At 41.3% G+C, this 22163-nt stretch overlaps 3 protein-coding genes across 3 annotated transcripts; 2 read left to right on the top strand and 1 right to left on the bottom strand.

The window, feature by feature from the left end:
- LOC8079438 (GDSL esterase/lipase At4g26790) lies at positions 1359-3021 on the bottom strand. The gene is made up of 2 exons (XM_002451649.2): positions 2321-3021; positions 1359-2194 (listed from the first exon to the last, which is right to left on the bottom strand). The coding sequence occupies exons 1-2, from the start codon at positions 2726-2728 to the stop codon at positions 1469-1471; spliced, it is 1134 nt and encodes a 377-aa protein (XP_002451694.1). The 5' UTR covers positions 2729-3021; the 3' UTR covers positions 1359-1468.
- On the top strand, positions 3936-11017 carry LOC8079437 (mediator of RNA polymerase II transcription subunit 11). The gene is made up of 7 exons (XM_002453395.2): positions 3936-4375; positions 4465-4581; positions 4871-5065; positions 5781-7152; positions 7227-7305; positions 10474-10592; positions 10674-11017. Exons 1-3 carry the CDS (start codon positions 4322-4324, stop codon positions 5045-5047), a joined length of 348 nt encoding a protein of 115 aa, XP_002453440.1. The 5' UTR covers positions 3936-4321; the 3' UTR covers positions 5048-5065; positions 5781-7152; positions 7227-7305; positions 10474-10592; positions 10674-11017.
- On the top strand, positions 13369-21853 carry LOC8079436 (centromere/kinetochore protein zw10 homolog). Its single transcript, XM_021459727.1, has 15 exons — positions 13369-13662; positions 13746-14340; positions 14439-14576; positions 15653-15814; positions 16139-16297; positions 17870-18100; positions 18194-18304; positions 18540-18632; positions 18795-18890; positions 19758-19886; positions 19988-20065; positions 20592-20750; positions 20832-20988; positions 21089-21171; positions 21499-21853. Exons 2-15 carry the CDS (start codon positions 13756-13758, stop codon positions 21580-21582), a joined length of 2265 nt encoding a protein of 754 aa, XP_021315402.1. The 5' UTR covers positions 13369-13662; positions 13746-13755; the 3' UTR covers positions 21583-21853.

Raw genomic sequence — 22163 nt, 5'->3', positions numbered from 1 at the left:
GGTCTAAACTGCCCCCGGCCCATGCAACACCCGCTCATCGTCGTCAGCACCAGCACCAGCAGCGCCGCCGGCGCACGCGGCGTCACGGCCCGCGCGACACCGCTCGTCGTCGTCAGCACCAGCACGAGCAGCGCCGCGGCTTCGGCCCTAGAACGGCAGGTCGGCGCCATTGGGAGCGTGTGTGTCAGTGTCAGTGTGTGATGCAGCTGACGGCGAGCGAGTGGTGTTTTGAGGCCTCGTTTAGTTTAAAAAAATTTACAAAATCGACACTGTAGTATTTTCTTGTCTAATTATGGATTAACTAGGCTCAAAAGATTTATCTCGTAAATTACAAATAAACTGTATAATTAGTTATTATTTTTATTTATATTTAATGCTTTATGCATGCACCGTAAGATTCGATATGACGGGAAATCTGAAACTTTTTGCAATTTTTTCAAACTAAACAAGGCCTGAGAACGCGCTTCTGGTTTCAGCAATAATGGAGGTGAGCTGTTTGGTTATAGACGGTAAAGTTTCCCGCTCGTCACATCGAATATTTAAACACATGTATGAAGTAATAAATATAGACTATTTACGAAACTAAAAACATAGTTAGAGAGTAATTTGCGAGACGAATTTTTTGAACCTAATTAGTCTATAATTGGACACTAATTATCAAATAAAACGAAAATGTTTAATGTTAAACTTTAACAACTCCAACCAAACACCCCTAGGTCGCGGGAAGGAAACTGAGCGCCGCCGCTTGTTTAGTTCCTAAATTTTGCAAAATTTTTTAAGATTCCCACATCGATGTCTTGTTTAGTTCTAAAAAAATTTATAAGATTTTTCAGATTTCCTGTTACATCGAATCTTGTAGCACATACATGAAGCATTAAATATAGATAAAAAAACTAATTGTACAGTTTATCTTTAAATTGCGAGACGAATCTTTTGAGCCTAGTTAATCCTTGATTGGATAATATTTGTCAAATACAAACGAAAGTGCTACAATGTCCATTTTGCAAAAAAAAAAAGAACTAAATAAGGTCCAAATCTTGCGGCATATGCATGGTGCACTAAATATAGATAAAAATAACTAATTGTATAGTTTATCTGTAGTTTGCTAGATGAATCTTTTGAGCCTTATGATTTTATAATTTTATTAAATATAAATAAAAGTGCTACAATATTTATTTTATAAAAAAGATGAAACTAAACAAGTGCTACAACGTCTTTCATTTGGCGGATAAGTCATGGCAGTGTTAATGTGTACGCGTCTTGCGTCCACGCCATTGCATTGCGTCATGACAGGGAAACTAGCAATAACTGCATACGTCATGTAGCAGGTTCATTTCCTTTCCTCTTGCAACAAATGGTTGAACAACCGCATCGCTCGATTCTTGTATTGATCTAGTGTTGTACATTTCATTTCGATAAAAAGAAAATTAAGGACCATGCGCCCCGTCCCTGTTCCGATCCATGACTTTTACTGGAACACGTAGAGCGAGGTGTTCATCTTGCGGTCGGCGAGGAAGCGGTGTAGGTGCTCCGTGGGGTGGATGGCGTCCCAGAACGCGTACTTGCCGGCGTCCTTGCACGTCAGCGGGCTGGCCTCGTTGCACATGTACCCCATCTCGATCCGCCCCGTGGTGCCGCAGCACCCGGCCGCGACGTCGTCGAACCCGTACGCCGCCGGGTCCGCGAGCACGTCCGCCACGGGCCCGTACACGTCGCCGTAGACGACCCTGGCGCCGCCGCCGAGGCCTCCGTCGTCGCCGCCGCCGCCGCCGGTGGCGTCGTCCGCGTCCAGGCGCGCCACCAGGTCGCGGAGGCCCGCGTTGAAGTCCCGCGCCACGGCGTTGTACTCTTCGGTGCACGCGCCCGTGGCGGCGTGGCGCTCCAGCGGGAGGCACCCCATGGGCGGGAGCCCGTTGAGGTCCAGCTTGCGCGCGCCCAGCGCGTGCAGCGCCCGCGCGAACGACTCCGCCACGCCCAGCAGGTACCCCGCGTAGCCCGACGCCGACCCCGCGCGCTCCGCCGCGTCGCCGCTCCGCACGCCGTAGTAGTTCTCCAGGAAGTCGTTGGTGCCCATGCTCACGATGTAGAGCGCCTCCGACAGCGTCTCCTTCGCCTTCTCGTCGCCATGGAAGCTCCTCAGCTTCGCCGCGTACTCCTTGAAGTAGTCCAGCTCTTTCCACAGCGGCAGAACGGACTGCATGATGCATGCAAAACGGATCGATCGACATGTTTATTTGTCGGCGGCCGGCGGCGTTCATCGTCGTAGCACAAGAACCAGACGTGCTATTATTGCATGGAGGACAGGATGATGGCGTCTTACAAAAAGATCAGACGTGGCGTTGTCGTAGCCGGCGCCTGCAGACGCGAAGCAGGCGCCGGTGGCGAGGCTGCTCATGTTGGCGTTGGGGTCGAGGTACGCCGGCACGAGAGGGGGGAGGCCAAAAGCCTCGGAGATGAAGTCGACGGCGAGGCGGCCATTGGAGAACCGGCCGGTGGGCTGGGCACTGCTAGTGCCGCCGCCGCCGCCGCTTCCCGGCGTGCGGAGGTCGCGGCCGTAGGGGGCGAAGTCGCTCTTGACGAGCGTGGAGATGTAGTTGTTGTTGCCCGTGTCGACCGTCGAGTCGCCGAACACGATCAGCGCAGTGACCTTAGCCGTCGCCGGTGGTACGCCGGACAGCATGTACAGCTGCAGGAGGATGATCGGTAGAGAATGCCGCAATGCCGACATGTTCTGGTTTCACGGATCAGCAAAGTGCGCGCAGCTCAGTTTGGTTCGGTGGGATTGGATCATGTCGATCCGGTGTCAATTTCTTGATGTGCTACCGTCGCCTTTTGCAGGGTTTGGCGAACTACTAGTGACTCGGCCATCGTGCGGTTACAACTGATGGAGACGACAGACGAGTCTGCACATTCAATGGAAACTTCCATGATCTGTCGCTTAGTATATTGTCATTCTATATACCGAGTAATAAGTATACTTGGGCCTTGTTTAGTTCCATTTTTTTAATAGACACTATAACACTTTCGTTTGTATGTGATAAATATTATTCCATCGATTATAGACTAAATAGACTTAAAAAATTCGTCTCGTAAATTATAGACAAACTGTATAATTAATTATTTTTTATCTTTTATTTAATATTTCATGCATGTGTCGTAAGATTTAATATGATGGAGAATGTGAAAAGTTTTGCAAAATTTGCTGGGAACTAAACAAGACCTTGGGGGTGTTTAGTTCCCCTTTTTTCCCAAAAATTTTTGGGTTTTGGTCCATCATTTGCAAAATAGAACTAAACACCATACAAAATTTTTGACAAAAAAGTGGTTATTCTCCATTTTGAATTTTGGCCTCAAGAGGCCAAAAAAGCCCAAAAATAACCTCAAGAGGCTCTTATGAGGGCAATAAATTATGCATTTTGGATAGAACTAAATATGACCCTAAAAATTTTGACATTTTGCATTTCATCACTCCAAAATAGTTGGCATTTTGTATTTTGGATTCTAGTTACACCCCTAACTTCCCCAATTCTATTTTCACAATCGATCCTTCCATATGTAACAGAAAAAATGCTAAAATTTATGCTATCAAATTAATATGATTAGATTCATTATAGAATATATTTTTATATAATGCGTATTTTATGTCATAGATGTTGTTACTCTTTTCTATAAAGTTAATCAAACTTTGAAAAGTTTGTCTAACAAGGATTCTAGGAATTGATTCTTTCGTGGACAGAGAAAGTAGATAATAATACTCTCTGCATTCTAAATTATAAGACATTTTTGCTTATTAAACATAGTTCATACTCAAATGTATAGCAAAAACATCTTATAAACTAGAATGAAAGTGAGCGTATATAATTAGTTATAATGTGTCAAATTGCTTTTTTTTTTGAGTCAAATTGCTATTCTGTGCCTCTAATTGGACTCCAATCGCAAAGCAGTACACAAGCCAGCCCACAGGCCACACCCGATGGCCCATCCGGCCTTTCCCACCCCTCGCCGATTCCTCCGAGGAAAAGAAACGCCGGCCGCAATCAAACGCCGGCCGCAATGGGGAACGTGGAACCCTTGCAGCCGGCAGCGTCGCGCCGCTCCCGCCCCTTGCCGCCTCGGCTCGTCGCCGGTGGCCGGCCTCGCTCCATCCAGCAAGCTGACCAGCTCGACTGCTCGAGCTCGTCCTTGACGTCGCCGATTTGATTTCTCCCTTTCAGCCCAACCCAGCCCAAAGCCGCCAGATCACGACACTCCGTCCAACCTTCGGCGCCACCCAAGCACCAATCCCCTTCTCCGCCGCCTCTTCTCTTCGTCGCCGGTGAAGATGATTCCCCAGAGCCAGAGCAGCTCCCTGCAGCGCCTTCAACACGTCGAGAAGGTAGCCTCACGTCACGGCCCGCACCCCGATCTCGGTGGTTGTCAGTTCGGTTTCCTTACGCTGGCTGGATGTTCGTTGTGCGTGTGCAGCGGATAGTGCGGGTGCTGGAGCTTGCGGGAGCGGTGATGGAGGAGCTGGGAAACTCTCAGGGCCCTCGCACCGATGCAGTCGGCGCGCACTGCCGCGAGTTCATGATCGCTATGAAGGTAACCAGCCCACTGCCTGCCCTCAGATCGTTAGGCTGCGCGTTCGTGTTGTTACCCGTTATGCACCTCAATCCTCGTTAATCTCATGCTAGAGAGACTGTTCGAAAATCAACAGCTGTTTTAAAATTCTGTATGCAAAATTTTTGCTCTGGCCAATTTTACTCTGTTTCCATAGAATTGACTATGTAAATATATGCGTTTGCTCATCAATTGGTTTTTATTTAACGCAGTATACATGCCACCAATCATTCATGATAACTCACTGCTTAATTATTTTTGGTTGGCGTAGGAAATTCAAACAACGTTGCGTGAGGAAATCAAAAGTGCTTGTGAATATCGTCCATTTGAAAAGTGTGATTACAGCGCAAGGATTGCTAATGAGATATGTTGTAAGAAGCTGGAGTATGTAATTGAGAAGTTGGATACCATGCAACAGAACCTTGAACAGAGCACTGATGATGTTTAGCGAGCTGGCTACACAGTAGTAAGTGTAACCCTTTTTTGCAGTAAAGTGTAAACTGCTTAGTGAATAAGAGGATACTTTATGATGATAGTACCCGCTCAATCAGATGATTTTGTCAATACTTTGCAGCAGTGGTAGAGTTGTTGAATTAGCTCTTTTCAATTTCTTGGTACTTGCTATGCAACCATAATACACTACATGACTTCTGTTGCATTACATATTACTTCCTCCGTTCCAAATTGTAGGTCGTTTTGGCTTTTCTAGATGCACAACTTTTATTATGTATCTAGACATATCGTATATCTAGGTGCATAGCAAAAGCTACCCAGAAAAGACAAAAATATCTATAATTTGGAACAGACGGTGGTACGTGTTTACAGGGACTTCTATTTTGGCTTGTAAATTTGCTTGCAGAAGTTCTTTCTGTTCGTCCCTTGATGTTTAAACTTCAAGCCTTCATCTTCTCATCGTCAATGTGTAATTCTGTTGTTTGAGAAGATAATGTTTACACCAGATATTTGTATTTAAATACACTGCTGATATCGCTTGTTATATGCTAGCTGTTGTAACGCTTCCATATGTCCGCAAGGGAAGTAATTCTCTCTTCTTTTTGGCCCCACTATATGATTCTACAGTAATCTTTTCTGGTACTCATCCTTGATGAATTGTCTATCTTCTAAACGGGGATCAGGTTTCCTCTGAGTTGAATTACTCATACTCTGTCGATTACTTTCAGGTTTGGGAGCAACAGATGATCGAGCAGTACGCAGAAGGAATGTAGAAGCATTCTATCAACCTATAATTGCAGGAAGCTGTTGCTCAACTCTGGGACTGTAACTTGTGGTTTGCTTGTATTCCATGTTCTGTGACAGAGTTCTTAGTTTAGCTGCCTGTTGATTCTCAGTAGCATTGATCTTGGCCTGAGTAGGATAGGAATAGCATCCTTGAACTTAAAATCGTGGGATTTTAAGGCAGTGTATTTTACTGATGAGAATTTGCTCTTCTGTATTGCATGGACTTGCTTCATCCTTAGAACATGTCTTTTGGTATATTGTTAACTCGTTTGTCAATGATGATCTTCATGTGATCATGTCATTGCAATTTATGCTGTTTTGATTTAATTGTTCATGCTGGTTCGACATCCATTGCATTCGAAGCTCATCATGTTTTATCTGCTGTAAATACTGTATGGCTATTTAGTCTAGTTTAGAGAGCAGGTAAAACATAAATGAGCCATTTATCTGTCATTAATCTTGAAGTCTATGACATATAAAATGGTTGGGTATGCCGCCAGATCAACCTCTTGAAATCCAAAGTATATTGAAGATTCATATTCCATTGTATGATTTTCAGTGTATCTTCCAAGTGCATCTTTTTTGTTTGCAGACTTATTCTTTAATGAAGGTCACCAATGAGGTGAACAGCATGTTTTATTTCGAAGATGGAGAGAACTCATACCTTGAGTCCTATTGGTTATGTGTGATGAACACATGAAGTAACAAGTGTCTTCGGGAACATACCTCTGCCCAAGAGGGGAAGGACCCATTGGTGGGGTCAGAAGAGAATGGTAGGCAAAATCACAGAGGAAACTGATGCTCTTAAGAGATATATCATTTCTTGTTGGAGTCTCTTGAGGCCTGGACTCAGGGATATGGCTGCTTATGCCTACTCCAACTACTTGATCAGGGAGTTCCACTGCAGCATTTACAAATAAGGGAAGCTCAACAAGCTTCAGAGATAGTCGGCCAACCTCCATACATGTGCCCAAGTAGTGCAGCACACTACTAAGGCTCAGAAAATGGATAATAGGCCTTGGCCTGAGTTCTGATCTAAATTAAGTCACTGGTGTCAGAAGACAAAGAGGTGACCACATTCCTCACGTAGAGGGGTAAGCCATATAGGAGTTGAGGGAGACACTTGCTCATGATTTGTAGCCTCAGCTTTGTGCAGTTGAGGCCCCAGAACCTTGTGCCAATGAGGAACCAGAATTGGAATCGACCCAACATGTGCTGATGATGAGGTGGACAATTGCTCCTAGCCTCCTATTGTCTAGCTTGTATCCGTCCACAATTTATGGCCCTTGGACCAATCACCAACCGAGTGTGGAGGTAAGTACATATGCAACTACTTAGCTTTCAGTTTTAACTTTCCAATGGTTTCTTATGACTATCCATACTTTCAGCGGAGAATATAGTAAATTACCATCGAGAGCGAATAACTGGACTTGACAATAGAATGATGATCATGAACTCCCAATTGAGGTAGCTACCTCTTTGTTCATTTTGAAGCATATTTATTACTGTCTCCTTGTATCTCTTTATGCTGCCATTTATATTTTTCAAATCACAACTGAAGCAGCAATTTGCGTTTGCGTTAAGAATCAAATTGAGGGATCAAACTGCCTGACTTTACATTATAGAGACTAAATTTTACCTGAGGAAAATTTTTGAGGATTGGTGTGGACTGACCACTAATTCGTTTAGGAGATTCATAGGGATCAAAACGATGGAAACGAGAGGGAAACACTCTCTGCTGTTTCTGTTACTGTATTTTTTCTACCGGTAGTGGGAGGAGTGGGATATACGGGTATACAGAAACAGGTAAACACGAGCGGATATACAATGGAAACGAGCAGTAGATGGAACATAAGCCGGAATTACTCGCAGTCATAGATGGTGAATAAATTCATCAACAAACGTAAAACAATTACGGGATCAACGTAAGCGTGAAACTAGAGATTCCCCATGTAAAGATTGTAAGTGGTGTATAAATGGGTACTATGAATATAACTGCATCTATTACTGCGGTTTTCTTTATTGGACTACTAGCTCTATGGCACTATGAATGTAACTGCATCTATGGCACACTTCGTCTCCTTTTAATATATAAGTCATCAACAAACATCAAACAATGGCTAGATCAACTTAATGTCTTATTGGCAAGAGTTCCAAATATACATTCATCATAATAAAGCCAGAACTGCAATGTTTGGGAGATATGATCATTAAATGTAATTGATCCTCTCAGGGATGATCATAATTATTATTAATTTGGTTTGCACCATTATTTGGAGAGCAGAGACTCCATTTCCAAATGCCCCAACTCCGTTGGCATCACCCTAGGAGCATGGTTGGCTCAGGCTCTAAGCAAAACATTTACTTGAGTCGGTCATCAATCATGGACTTCATTTCAACTAACATGGCATGGCATTTTTTCAACTCCTCCAATCCTATTCCCTCAAAGTCGCCATTCATCACGCGCAGAAATATTGGATCAATATTCTTCTCCTGGGCCTTCAGCTCCTCACCTCGGAGTTTTGTAGCCTCTATCTGTTTCTTCAGCTCTGCTTCCTCTTCCATCAATGGTTGCAATACAGTTGAAATAAAAAGAAAATGTTGCAGTACAGTCATAGTAACAGTGCTTTTGCTATTTCTAGCATGACCTGCAAAGAAATATTCATTATCAAGGTTGATAGAAATAGAATAGTGGTTAAAATAGTAATGCTTACTGGTCGATGGTAAGATCATTACCAGTCTTCTGTTTATCCATTCTCGATGAACCCTTCACCATTGACTACTCAAGTACTCAATGTATTCTAGTGTCTTCCGTGTATGTGTGAAAATGATGTGCAAAGACTGGTGTAGCAGGATTATGTGGATGCCTTTATATAGAGATTTGTGTGTTAGGTGGTATTGAAGTTTATACATTTAACGCGTTCCAAATTCAACTATCTATAGGTTGGATGTATCCAGCACCAGGGGATTGGTTGGTGCTTACAAAACCAAGGTGTTTTTTATTGGCAGGTAATAATTGCGAATATGCGTATATTTGGTGGGATTCGATATGTGCAAAACTGAACCGTTGAAAGTTTGGGTAGGCCCATTCTGGACGAGTAGGTAGAAATGAAAAATAATACTGGTGTAGAAACAAGGTCCTTTTTGGCAGGTAATAATTGCACATATGCGTATATTTGGTGGGATTCGATATGTGCAAAACTGAACCACTGAAAGTTTGGATACGCCCAATCTGAACGAATAGGTAAAAATGAAAGATAATACTGGCGTAGAAACAAAGGTGAACATTTAGTTGGTAGACACATTTGCATATATTTAGGCCTTGTTTAGATCCGAATTTTTTTTTGGATTCTGACACTGTAGCATTTTCGTTTTTATTTGACAAACATTATCCAATCATAGAGCAACTAGGCTTAAAAGATTCGTCTCGTGATTTACAGACAAACTGTGCAATTAGTTTTTGTTTTTATCTATATTTAATGCTTCATGCATGTGCCGCAAGATTCGATGTGATAGAGAATCTTGAAAAGTTTTTGGTTTTTGGGATGAACTAAACAAGGCCTTAGTAGGATTCAGTGCCTGCAAAATTTGAACTTTTGAAAGTTTGGATACCATTGGGGAACTGGATCACATCACCCACCTTTGTCCCTGTATGACCTCTGAACCATATGACACTAACTGGTCCTGATCAAAAACTAGCCGGAGCCACAGAGGGGAAGCTTCCGGAGCTCTGAAGGCCTGAATGGTGAGTCTACCTAAGGCCTTCTGGATGACTTCCCACATCAACAGAGGCCTCCACACCAGGAGCCTCGTGTGTTGGCCACCAAAAGTTACCAGGACGAGGTGAGCCCATGACACGGACACATTCAGAAGTGTTGGGGTGGGGTTGCCGGGTTGGTTAGGAGGGGATATATAAAGATTACAGAGATTTTCTTTTCTATATATCGAGATAGAGATATGGAAGTTTATTTATGACAAGGTTCAGAATCTTGAGAAAATCAAGAAAAATAAGAAAATCTTTCATATTATCTCTTATCACTCACAAAGTAGAGAGGGAGGATTTTCTTAGGTACCTAGCATGCAGGTAAAATGTCGACGAATAGACAGGCATGAAAGATAATACCGACGTAGATAAACAGGTGGATATTTAGCAGGTAGAAAAATTGCATATTTGGTATATTATGTTCTGTGTATGAAGGACTATGCAAGTTAATTAGGAACTTGTTTTTTGATTAGTGTCACTTGTTTGAGTATTGCTCATTGGAAGCTTTTTACATATATATATGTGGCAGAAATACATCCATATGTGAGGAAGTGTCCTTAATTAACATATTCTACTCGCCTTGGCTACCTTCCTTGCCTTGCATCCGTTGAGTGAAATGCAGAAAACTTTGCCCATTTGGCACAGAGTAGAAAAACAATATCTGCTCTTGATTAGGAATGGCGCACTGTTGAAGGAGTACAAATTTGAAAAATTGGGTTTTATCTCTTCAAGAATAGTTTCAGTGCTTGGTACTCTTATGTTGAAACAACATAGGAATTTGGTCTTCCAAGTTACAGATGCTAATTTCGTTGACCTTTTCTGGTTACTGCTTTTTGGCATGTAAACTGCATACATAAAGAAATAGATTTCAGGTTTGACAAATCTGTATGAAGATGAACCAGAGGATGCGCGAATTGGATGTTAGGTGGAAGAAAGAAGCATACATATTTTCTCAAGATATAAAAGACACTTGTCTTGTTTGCTGTTGCAGGTAATTTCTTGTCTTGACTGTACATGGTTTTAGTTAGTAAGTTAATGTTGCTAATAACCGTGATAATTCTTTTGCGTGTAGGAATGGCAGACCGAGAGCAAGGAGGCGATACATTCTTCGTGTGATTGACTGATCGTTATACTCTGTAGCTGTATATATGGTTATATGAGTACTGCTTTTTCTGCTACACTAGATTATTTCCAGTTGACAGTTGGTGTAGCATAGATTGACATTCAGTGAGTTCTCTAGATTTCCCCTTTACTTTGCCTCGCTCGTCCTTTTCACTTGTCCATTTGGTTTTGCACTTGCCAACTGTCATGCTGCAGCCTACCAAAGAAATAGAAACGCCTGCAGCTTTGGCCAAAGCACTGAGTTGGTCCGAGCTCAGTTCACCAACTCTGTGATTTGATTTGAACTTTCGACTATGATCTTTCCTGATAATGGAGTCGTTGATGGGAGAGAAACAGTCGTTTGGCTGGGCTTTAACCCAGTCCATGTCCATCCAAGTGGATGGGCCAGAAATTTAGTTCAGAAGGTGGTGTCTGAAACTGTAAAGCCTGAATAGTGTGGTACCTTTTTTTTTTTTCTTTCGAAAGAAGTATACCTTGTGAGTTTGTTTACCCTTGCACTACCTACATTTGCTTTTCTTCGATGTTGATTCTTATGTAGGTGTGGCAGGATTCTACTTAACTGTTGTTTATGCTTCTCGAGAAATAATTTTGATTAAATATATATAAAAATATTAATATTATGATATATAATTAGTATCATTGAAAAGATCTTTGAATTTAGTTTTTCAACAATTTTTTTTGAAGATTTAAATATTGCATATATTTTCTACAAATCGAGTCAACGATAGTTAATTTCAGAAAAAACATCAAGACAGCCAGGTAGATTGGTCATTTCATATCAGTAATGCATTTATGACTAGAGTTTACTAGGTTATCTTGGCATATTTGATGAAGTACACCTACATTCCTAGCAGAACCAGTCTTAGGCAGTGTCTACTGCAAAACGATGACTTGTACACACCTCGAGTTTCCTGCTCAAACAAAAAAAATTGAGAGATTCATACTTTGTGCTTTATTAAGCAAAACCAGTAAGCAATATGGTGGAACTAACCTATCCGAGTTAAGTCTTTGGCTTTTTATGAGTATACTTATATATTTTTTAGATTTATTTTAAAATTTAGCGGTGCTATACTTTTAGTGGTAGGTGATGTCGTTGACAGTGGGATACTTGGAGAATCTCGAGATCCTTTAGCTCAGTTTTTGAAGGTGCTCATAGCAGTAGAGGTTGCATATATATGTTCATAGGTGCGAGTATACGTGCGTGTTGTGGATGTCTGTTTTATTGTGTAATTTTCTCTAAAAAAAGTTAATATGCTCGCTTGCTTCAAGAATCAACGGACCGAATTAAGATGGAAACTGTGCAGCTACTGCTGCTGGCTTACCTCGAGCCAAGTAGACAACAATGGCATGTCATTTCTGACAAAAAAAAACGACGTCATGTATTCTTGACATAATGAGGTAGAGAATACAAGAAAAGGGACAATAACACGAAATTAAATAAAATCCTCGCTGAACATGCATGCATGGTGCAACCGTGCAAACTGAATTGAGGCTGATCTAGGATTCGTGACCACCACCACCTGAAAAAAGAGGTACTGTAGTATGTATGGATTGTTGGAAGGAGTGCATCGTGTACAAGAACTGCAGATACCATAGTTGTACCCAGTAGGGAGGTGTCAAAAAAATCGGTTCAGGGTTGGTTTTCACTCGTTTTATATTGCTTTGTTTTCATATACATACTACTCCCTTCATCACAAATTATAAATCATTAGAAGAATTTTAGAGAGTCAAATAATTTTTCACGTTTGACCAAAATTATAGAAAAATACTAAAATTTACAACGTAAAGTAAGTATACTGTGAAAATATAATTAAGAAAGAATATAATGATAATTAGTTAGTATTGTAATAATTATTATTTTATTATATAAATTTAGTTAAACTTAGAAAAGTTTGACTTTCCAAGATTCTTGGAATGACTTACAATTTGGGATAGAGTGAACCGTTTTGCAAATAAGTTTTGCATTCATGTATTTGCAAAAAAGTCTTAAAAACACTTATCCAACGGTTTGGCATTTAGACTTTGCAATTTTGTTAACTTGGCAAAAAGAGAGGAAGGATTGGCATATATGCCAAACCTGTTCACACTTGGCATTGGAAAATTGGCGCGAAGTGATTAATGCCAAACCATTGGAGATTGCCTCTTTTCACCTTTGCCATATATTTTTGAGACTTGGCAAACTCCCTCATTTGCCAAACCAATTCTGCAAAACGGTTGGGGATGCTCTTGAAATGCCTTACAATTTGGGATGAAAGGAGTATTCACTAAGTTCCTAAAAATATATTATTCACTCGATTTTTCATCAGTATGAAACTGTTACGTGGCATGTTTGTATTGTTCAAAAAAATCGAAAAATCACTTGAATGTTGTGCAGTGTAGTCACTCCCGGATCGCTTTTCTTGCGTGTAACCTCAAATGCCAAACCACCAGCAGCAGCACAGTCAGGATTCAGGACTCATCAGGAGGGAGGGCGAGGGAGGTTTTGTTTTTTGTTTTTTTTTTAAGGGAGGGAGGGGCGGAGGGCTAGGGACGTGTGTGTGCAGCCTAGACCAACTATCGAGGCCCATCTATCGACCTGGCCCAACAAAAGCATACAGCCCGATTCCTCTTCTTTCCCAAGCCAACGCCGTTCTCTCTCTCTCTCTCTCTCTCTCTCTCTCCTTTTTCCTCCCCTCTTCCCAGTCCCGTGCCGCCGCACGCCCGGTCGCCCGTTGCCCGCGCCGCCGCACCGCGCAGGCGGCCAGGCGCGCACGGCGCACCGACCACCGAGACCTGGCGGCCTGGTCCCTGCTGCTGCATCGCGGTGAAGAGGACGCGGCTGACGAGGAGTCGAGGACGCGGCTGCTGGATCCTCTGCCGTCTGCGGTCTGGCTCTGAAGAGGACGCACCGAGCCGCCGCCGGATTCGCCCCAAGCACCCAACGGCCAACCCAAACTCCGGTCTCCGGCAGTATTAAGAAGCTCTGCGTTCTCTGTGTCACTGTGACTATGTGAATACTGAGTGTTGGTGGTTTTTCTTTCAGAAAGGGGAAAATGTCTACTCCTGGCACATCTTCGGCTGCTGGATCTCAAGTGCAAGCTGCCGACGACGTGCGCGAGCTCCTCCTCTCCACCACAGCCGACGCCTCTGACCCGTCCACGCCCCTCTCAGCGCCCGACCTCCGCCTCCTCATCGACCGCCTACGCCTCCGCTCCGACCGCCTGCACGCCTCGGCCCTCTCCTTCGCCGCCTCTAACCGCGGGGCCCTCGCCAACGCGCTCCTCCGCGCAGCCTCTGCCGCCGATTCCTCCGCCTCCTTAAAGTCTTCCCTCGACTCTGCGCTTGCCCCGCTCGCCTCCTCGCCTGACCTCTCCGACCTCAGGGCCCTTGCCGACCGCCTCCTCTCTGCCCGCCGCGAGCTCGCCGAGCGCCAGGAGCACCTCGCTGCTGCCTCCACAATTGCTTCGCTCGCTGCCCGCCTCCGTGAGGCCCGTGCCGCAGCAAGCCCCCTTGACAGGGCTGCTGCCGTTGCTGAACTCAAGACCCTCCTGATCGATCCCGACAGATCTGGATCTGATCAAGACGACCCGGTCGTATTTGGGCTCCTCAGGAACGACTGGGAGCAACTTGTCGACGAGGTGACGAGGAAATTCCGCTTTAGAATGATTCAGCTTATGTCAGGGTTTGCATTTGTGCTAATTGTTGTTGTTGGGTTGTGGTTATGATGGTGATACAGCTGGAAGTGGGGCTTGGGAAGAATGTGGAGGAGTGTGTGGAATTTGCGCCAGAGGGAGGTAAGGTTGTGGTGAGGGCTACTCCGAGAGGTCACTCCGGTGGAAGTGTTGAGCTTCCTGTTGCCCTGCAGGCGTTGGAGGTGAGTTTTACTGAGAAAATTCAGTTGGTATTTCTGCATCACGGGTTGACTGCTCCAGTAAGTTTGACCATAACCCTAACTTGTAAACAAAATATGCAATTGGTAATGGAACTTAGTTGGGAGCTTTTGATGGACATTGAATGGAACATAAGCTGTACATAGTTTAAGCTGCATTGCTGTAGAAATAATGAATACAATTGTTGATAAAGATAGCTGTTGTCAAGGATTGTGGGCTGTTGTGTTGGACATTTAAGATACTGATCTAATCCTTCAGCGGCTAAAATTGCGGCAACTTTGGGGAAAAAAAGATATCTACGTCACTAGAAGCTCCACTAGGCACTACCTCCCTGAGTTCATATGCTATCTTCTTTTGATATATTGTGTAGTGCAGACTAGATTGAAACTGAAAATACCTTTTGTTTTAGCCTTGGCATGGGAACTAAGGAGGTAAATGAAATGGCGATCCACCATCCTACCCATGTTTAATCCTCTATATAAAGTGGCCATTTATTATGCCAAAAGCACACATTCACCTCCCTCATGCTAGTCAATGAAGGAATTAAGGAAAAAATGAGTCAAGTTTACTTCATAATTGTACAAGTATTTTGAAGATAGTAGAAGAGGCTAAAGCAACAAGTGTTTCGAACTGGAATGAGTAGATGGCAGGGCGATGTTGTGCATCTTGGTGGGTAGCCTGTGGAGAAGGCGGTGTCATGGCTAGGCTAGGTTGGGTAGACCTATGTGGCTCAGAGATCAAGAAGGATCTAAATATCAAATCCAAGTTAGCCATTTATTGATAATTTTCTCTCCTGTAAACAGAAAGGAGTTTCCTGACAACAAACAAGCATTTGATGGAAGCATATATATGTCCTTAAGTGCAACTAATTTCTATTTATGCCTTACTTCTGTATCTCTAAAGTCGCTTACTTAGGGGCCAGACTATAGACGCGTCCTTCTAGGCTTTTTCTGAGATGGCAGGTGCTGCCATGGGTGCCTTGCATAAGTGTTGACCCCATATTACCTAATAACATTGTACTCCTCTAAATGTATGACCTTTTCATTTCTTTGTTTTGCAGACTATTGATGCCCTAGGCTATGGGATGGCAAAAATTGCAGACTTGATGATGAAACATATTCTCGTTCCAGCAATCAGTAACATACAGGTGTCAGTGATTGAGGAAGTTGGTCCAGAACACTCTGTATCAGTCTTGAGTGTAGTCCCTTCTGAGGAAATAAAAGTAAGCCTTTCATGGTGTTTCCTGATTTCTAAAGAAAATTGTTTGTCAATACATTTAGTCTAAGTAATAACTTTCAAGGCCTACCCGGTCTGTTGTCAGCTGTGCCTTTGCCATAGTTTTTCAAGACATTACTATATATGTGCTGAATGTGTATCTTCATTTTAAGAAACAATTCAACTGGTAAATATTATATTTTGTTTTAGCAATATTGAGCAAGGGAATTAGATACACAAACTGTAATTAGTTTTATTTCCTGATTACTTTCTGCAGATTAAGTAATCTTGCTTCTTGTTTGCCTTATGTAACTGGTTTTTACTGTTAAAGGACAATAAAGATGGTTCAAATCTGTACTCAAGAATAATTGATGTCATCAAGTTTGTGTGCAAATTCATTTGCATGGAAAATAGCAAGTGGGTTCAGTCTTTTGCAAAGTTAACCTGGCCAAGAATTTCTGATCTGGTTATCACACACTTTCTCTCCAAGGTACGGTTCTTCCTGATTTATCTGAGGAAGGGAAGTCTCAAGAACTATCATTGTGAATTATGATTATATTTCTATCTGTAATGCGAGACAAAAACTCTTTGTATCTTAACTTGCATTATCTTCATCAAGCATCTACTTCTGCTAGAACATATGGGACTTTCCAGCAAGTATAGTTTCTTTGTTTACTGTTAATTGAACTGTCAATCTTTCTTTTGCTATATAAACTAATCCTTTGATTGGTTCAACTACAACGATATGATTTGAATTTGATTTGATTTGCAGCCATCGGCCTGTGAATGCTTCTAATAGCTGTAGTGAGCACTATGTGATGTTGCAAAATATGTATATAAAATCACTGAAGTACATGTTATGCTAACCCTCTAGTTTGGTTGTAGTATCATACTTTCCACCAATTGAACACTTGACTTGAGCCCTACAATAAGAAGAATCATATTTGATAGAAAAAGGAACAGTGACCTAAACTTAGTCAGTATCCTTACAAACTACAAGCAACTTTGGGATTCGATGAGCTTCCTATTTTCAGTTTTCTACTTTTCTTGTTTGTAGACATATTCATGATATAATTCTATAAGTGCACTCTATAGACTATAATGACCTAGTGAAGTTAGTTTTGTTGATTATATTCTCATTAATTGGACTTCCTCTGCCCTGAAAAGAATGCCATTCTAGCATAATACCGAGTCAAACTATTTTGGCTTGACCAAGTCTATACAAGCAAGTATCAATACTACCTCCGTCCCAGAAAGAATGCAATTCTAGCACAGTGTCACGTTTTAGTACCTTAAGTTTGACCAATTATAGATAAAAATGTATCAATGTTTACAATACCATATAAATACCATTAAATTAATTATAAAATATATTTTCATAACAAATTAATTTAAAGTCATAAATGTGAATACTATTCACTAGAAACTTGATCAAACATGAACAACTTTTCGTGGTGCAAAACCCATAGTTGCATGCTTTACGGGACGGAGGTAGTATTTTTGATACCAAACAAGTGTCATTAGATTAGACCTATTTGATGTCATAAATGTTAAGGACAAACTTTAGATATGGTTTTCTTAATATGGCGTGTTTTCGGGAGTAGGCTCTGCCCTCCCCTTGTACTTTCTCTCTTTGCTTAATGAAATGATACGCAGCTCTCGTGCACCGCTCGAGAAAAACCCCTTATAATTGCATCCTTTCAGGACGGAGGTAGTATCTACTATCTACCAACCTAGCTATCGCTCAGTTCAGAAAATATATATGTAGAATAACTAGAAAATACGTTATCCCTCTAGTTCACACATTGTATTATCAAACTTAACACCAAATGAAAACTTGGGTCATATATCTTTGTAGTTCCATGACAGGAAGAGTCGAATTTTGTTGAAAAAGAACAGAGTGATATGAGCTAACTTACAAACTGTCCTTATTAGTCACAAGAAACTTAGGGTTCTATGAACTTCCTCGTTTAAGTTTTCTTGTCTGTAGACATTTGCATTGCAAGCCGGCAGTTACTGTTTCATGTATTTTTTGACTGATGCTTTAATTATATGTTTTCAGGCTGTACCCAATGAAGCATCCAAGCTAATTGAGTTCCAAGATGTCGTACGAAGTACAGTTGAATTCGAGAACAAACTTAGGGGCATGATGTTTCTTTCGCCTGATAGAAAGGATGGCAAATTGACCCAATTTGTTGATGATGTTGAAGTTCATTTTGCTGTACGGAAGAGAAGTGAGATCTTGGTGAAAGCAAGGAACATTCTTGTACAATATGATTATGATAGTCCTCTGGTGTGTGTAACCCAAGAGTTTCCATGGGCAAACTATGAGCAGGATAATGTGGGGTTCATTTCTTCCATACTTACAAATGGCTTGTTATTGCAGGAATCTGGTGACCAAGGTGATTCTGTTGTTGATCTACTTTTTCAGCCAGAGAAGTGTTTTACATCTAAATCAGCACTTCTAGTAATGAAATTGGTTCATGGAGCCCTCAAGGTATGCCTGGCACTATATTCTTATGTTTATTTTGTGTGTTCTACTCATCCATCTTCACAGTTTCACAGATGAGAACTACTGTCCTGTTCATCATGGCATGCATTCTTCCTGTAGTTGCATGCATTGACTATTGCATGCGAATGCACCGTTCCACTTTTTAGTGTAAGTGAGCTGTAAATTCCTATTGGATGAGGATTTGATGCACATCCATTTTCTTGTTGAATAACCAGAGCAGGATGCATCTTTGTCATCAGCAAGAGTAGCTAAGGAGTTCTGCTTTGCTGCTAGGGATGTTTTGCTCCTTTATAAGGCTATTGTGCCAGTTCAGGTTCGTGTATGTACAAACTTTGAATGATAGTTTTAGGTTTTCACATTATACCATGGTTGTACTCAAAGCACATCACACTGTATTCTAGTTTCAGTTCTACCTTTTTGAGCACTATTGTTGTTTCATAGTAATTGACCTTTGTCAAATATTTTTTTTCTGAAGCTAGAGAAGCAATTTGATAGCTTAAGTCAAGTGGCTGCTATTGTTCACAATGATTTCTACCATTTGTCCCAAGAAATTCTGGGCCTTGCATTTCAGGTGTGCATGCCCAACTTGTTGCCGCTTGTATCATTATTCATCTTGAGTTTTGCTTGACGTATGTTAGTGTGTTCTTGCTTCAAAATGCAGATATGTAACAAACTATTTATTCTTTATATTCCATGTATTAAATTATGTACTGTTATCCTATACTTTATATAGTTGAAATTCGTTTCAATTTGGGTTTAATACTAGGGAAGGCCTTAGGATTTGCACTGGAGGAAGCTCTGTTTGTTTCAGTCAGAAATTGGTGGTTTTAGCTTTTATAATCCCTACATAAAACAAACAGCCAGCTTCCCACCATAGATTTAGAATACAGGAATTTTACTGGATCGTCCGATCCACTCCCCTTCCTGTGTTACCACTCGCTTGCTGCAGCCAACACCAATAAAATTTCTTATCTGCCATGTTGTCTGAGCTCATGTACTGCCTCCACCGGTCCAGCCCCACCCATCCTGCTGGTGCACTTGCAGGCAGTGGAGCCCTTGCTGCCACTTACCACCACTGCCCACTGGTCAGGGCCTCAGGGGACTTTGTGAAAACCCAAGACAAGAAACTCACCAAGTTGCAGCTGGCTGTTCTGTTCAAGTTCAACTATGCTTTCTATGGCGACGGGACAACTTTGTTGTGTGATAAGATAGAATGTTTACTTTGCACATGAAAAAAAATCTATGCCTCTACATCCTGGATTGATCTTGTTTATTCCAACAAAACAAAAAAGAACCAGTCTCATGCTGTTGAAATTTATTTTTTCTCTTTGGGCAACCAAATGAAATAACACTTCTTAAGAGATATTTTTCTTAAGATATTTCATGTGTTTCCATAATGAAATGTGTTCTGCTAACCTTTGTGGATGCTTTTGTCCAGTATCGTGCAGATTTTCCTAGTGATCTACAAAAACAGGTTGTTTTTGTGGATTTAGCCCCAATCTTCTCCCAGATGGCAGATGCTGTATTGAGAAGACAAATACAACTCGCTGTTGATACTATAAGTGAGGTCATTAGATCTTTCTAATTATGAAGTTCTTTTCCACACACAATTATTTCTAGTTTTGAGCTTCTATTTAAATTTTCTAGTTCGTTGCATTGTTTTAACAGGCTATAGATGGCGCTGAAGGTTTTCAGAACACACACCAACCTCAGCATTATGAGTCGGCAAAATTTAGTATCGAGCAGGTCTGTTCCACTTGAACCCTGAAAAATGATGGGGACTTCATACATATTTACTTCAAAATTCAGTTCGCTTGTTCATTGAGCTAATTACATTTCCCACAGTGGAGAAACAAGACAAAACAACTATGGTTTATAAGTCCAATTTTGTACTTTTCGCGGTGAAATTAACAAGCGAATTATGTATTTATAGTTGTGAGTAAAATACACATTGCTACTCACAATGAGTGGTGTCTTTCTTTTGCTTGATTTGGAAATGCTATAAGCTTGGGAAGCCTTGTGCCCTGCTGCTACATCTATTCGCCATTATTTAGGGATCTTTTTACCAGCAATCTCACAAATCACCCGAAGAACATTTTGCTTCAATCTTCCCTGGATCTCCAATGAAATGAAAATTGTCTTCATGATTTGCCAAATATCAGCAACAATCAATTTCCATTGTTGAAGTCTTTTTTTTTTTCAAATATTCATCTAAATAGACATTTCAGTTAAACATAATTATTTACTCTGCTAATCTATTGGTTCAATTCAGGTCGTGTTTATTTTGGAAAAGATACGCATCATGTGGGAATCGATACTGCCAAGATCAACTTACAGGAAAAGTATGTGTCATGTCCTTGGGTCTGTCTTCTCAAGAATTACAAGGGATATGCTTCTGATAGATGACATGGCAGCAGAAGAGACATTGCAGGTGATACATGTTATGACATGATGGTTTGAGGTGATACTTGTTATGCCATAATGGTATGTTCATTAATATACATGCTTACAGCTTCAAGGCCTTATCCATTTGGCTCTGGAAAACCTCTCTTCACTATTTCTTTCCCTGGTTGAGAACGATGATGGCAGCACAAAGTTCTTAGACCATGACACTTGGATTCAATTGGATGGAATTCTACCCTCTTTGAAAAAGTTCCGCAAGCTTGCAGGTATTTTGTTGGTTCTGACTATGGATTTCTTTTCATCTTTAAATGGGCTACTCATATTTTTTTTGTTCAGTCAATAACACTGAAAATAATTATTGTTCAGAGTTGCTTGATATGTCATTGAAGTCCATCACAGCATGTTGGGAAAGTGGAGACCTAGCTAGATGTGGTTTCACATCATCTGAGGTGAGCAAGCCCAGCTCCCATCTTTTTTTTTTTTTTTAAAAAGAAAATAATCTTCATATCTTGTTTCGTATACAATATCAGAGGCAGCACTTTATTTTTGGATTGACTTATCTCATAGGTCCTTGGATCTCTCATAGCTTTGTCTTGCGCCCCCATATGTTTCTGTGTATCTCAATCTGTGATTTGCACATGTTTGTTACGGGAACCCCACTATTCCTAATTCAAGCTACTGCATGACAACTTTATGATCTTTACAATGTTGAAAAATATCCTAAATTTCAAGTCTGTTTTCTTAGTTTAACCGATCTGTTTTTTAATCATGTACAGGTGCAAAATTTCATCAAAGCAATATTCGCCGACTCACCTCTTAGGAAGGAGTGCCTAGGATGGATCATTAGGACGCCAGCTTAGAATGCAGAAGCAACAGCATATTTGTCACCGGGTCAATGATTTTTTTTTCATATTCTTTTGACCACAGCATGTTAATATGCCACAGAAGCAACATCATGTTAATATGTTATTAATGTCTGGTCTGAGCTAAATATAGAAGCTGCATGGTAATCTTTGTAAACAAAGAACTTTGGTGACCCAAGGTTATGAAGGATATACTGGACATGCAGAAGAAAATAGGCAAGAAAAAAAAATGATCTCGAGTGACAATAAAATTTCGTTAGAACCGCTACCTTTTGTTATTATATGCAATCTGTGACGTACTTGTGATGAAAAATCATCACAGCAATCTGCCACGTAGCAGGACAGGCGTTGTGGCAATTTGACAGCACCAAGATGGATTCGGGTGACACAAGCTCAATTTGGTTGGTGCAATAGATTTCTGTACTACCAAAATTTGATTTGTTACAATATATATGTTATCCAACAACTATCATGTTGAATAATTGATTCAACGCGTCAACCAATAAATCAATCACCCTGCAATCGTAAGGCCTTGTTAGTTCCAAAAAATTTTGCAAAAAAAATTAGATTTCTCATCA

Source organism: Sorghum bicolor, chromosome 4, assembly GCF_000003195.3.
Source record: "Sorghum bicolor cultivar BTx623 chromosome 4, Sorghum_bicolor_NCBIv3, whole genome shotgun sequence".
Taxonomy (NCBI): Eukaryota; Viridiplantae; Streptophyta; class Magnoliopsida; order Poales; family Poaceae; genus Sorghum; species Sorghum bicolor.
The sequence above is the reverse complement of the archived record's forward strand: the minus strand, read 5'-3'. Positions and strand labels throughout refer to the sequence as shown.

Coding starts and splice junctions, on each gene's coding strand:
- LOC8079438 (XM_002451649.2), bottom strand. CDS start 2,728: ATGTCGGCATTGCGGCATTCTCTACCGATCATCCTCCTGCAGCTGTAC. Junction 2,195..2,320: donor ACGCCACGTCTGATCTTTTT/GTAAGACGCCAT, acceptor TGCATCATGCAG/TCCGTTCTGCCGCTGTGGAA.
- LOC8079437 (XM_002453395.2), top strand. CDS start 4,322: ATGATTCCCCAGAGCCAGAGCAGCTCCCTGCAGCGCCTTCAACACGTC. Junction 4,376..4,464: donor GCCTTCAACACGTCGAGAAG/GTAGCCTCACGT, acceptor GTGCGTGTGCAG/CGGATAGTGCGGGTGCTGGA. Junction 4,582..4,870: donor AGTTCATGATCGCTATGAAG/GTAACCAGCCCA, acceptor TGGTTGGCGTAG/GAAATTCAAACAACGTTGCG.
- LOC8079436 (XM_021459727.1), top strand. CDS start 13,756: ATGTCTACTCCTGGCACATCTTCGGCTGCTGGATCTCAAGTGCAAGCT. Junction 15,815..16,138: donor TCCCTTCTGAGGAAATAAAA/GTAAGCCTTTCA, acceptor TTACTGTTAAAG/GACAATAAAGATGGTTCAAA. Junction 21,172..21,498: donor GTGGTTTCACATCATCTGAG/GTGAGCAAGCCC, acceptor AATCATGTACAG/GTGCAAAATTTCATCAAAGC.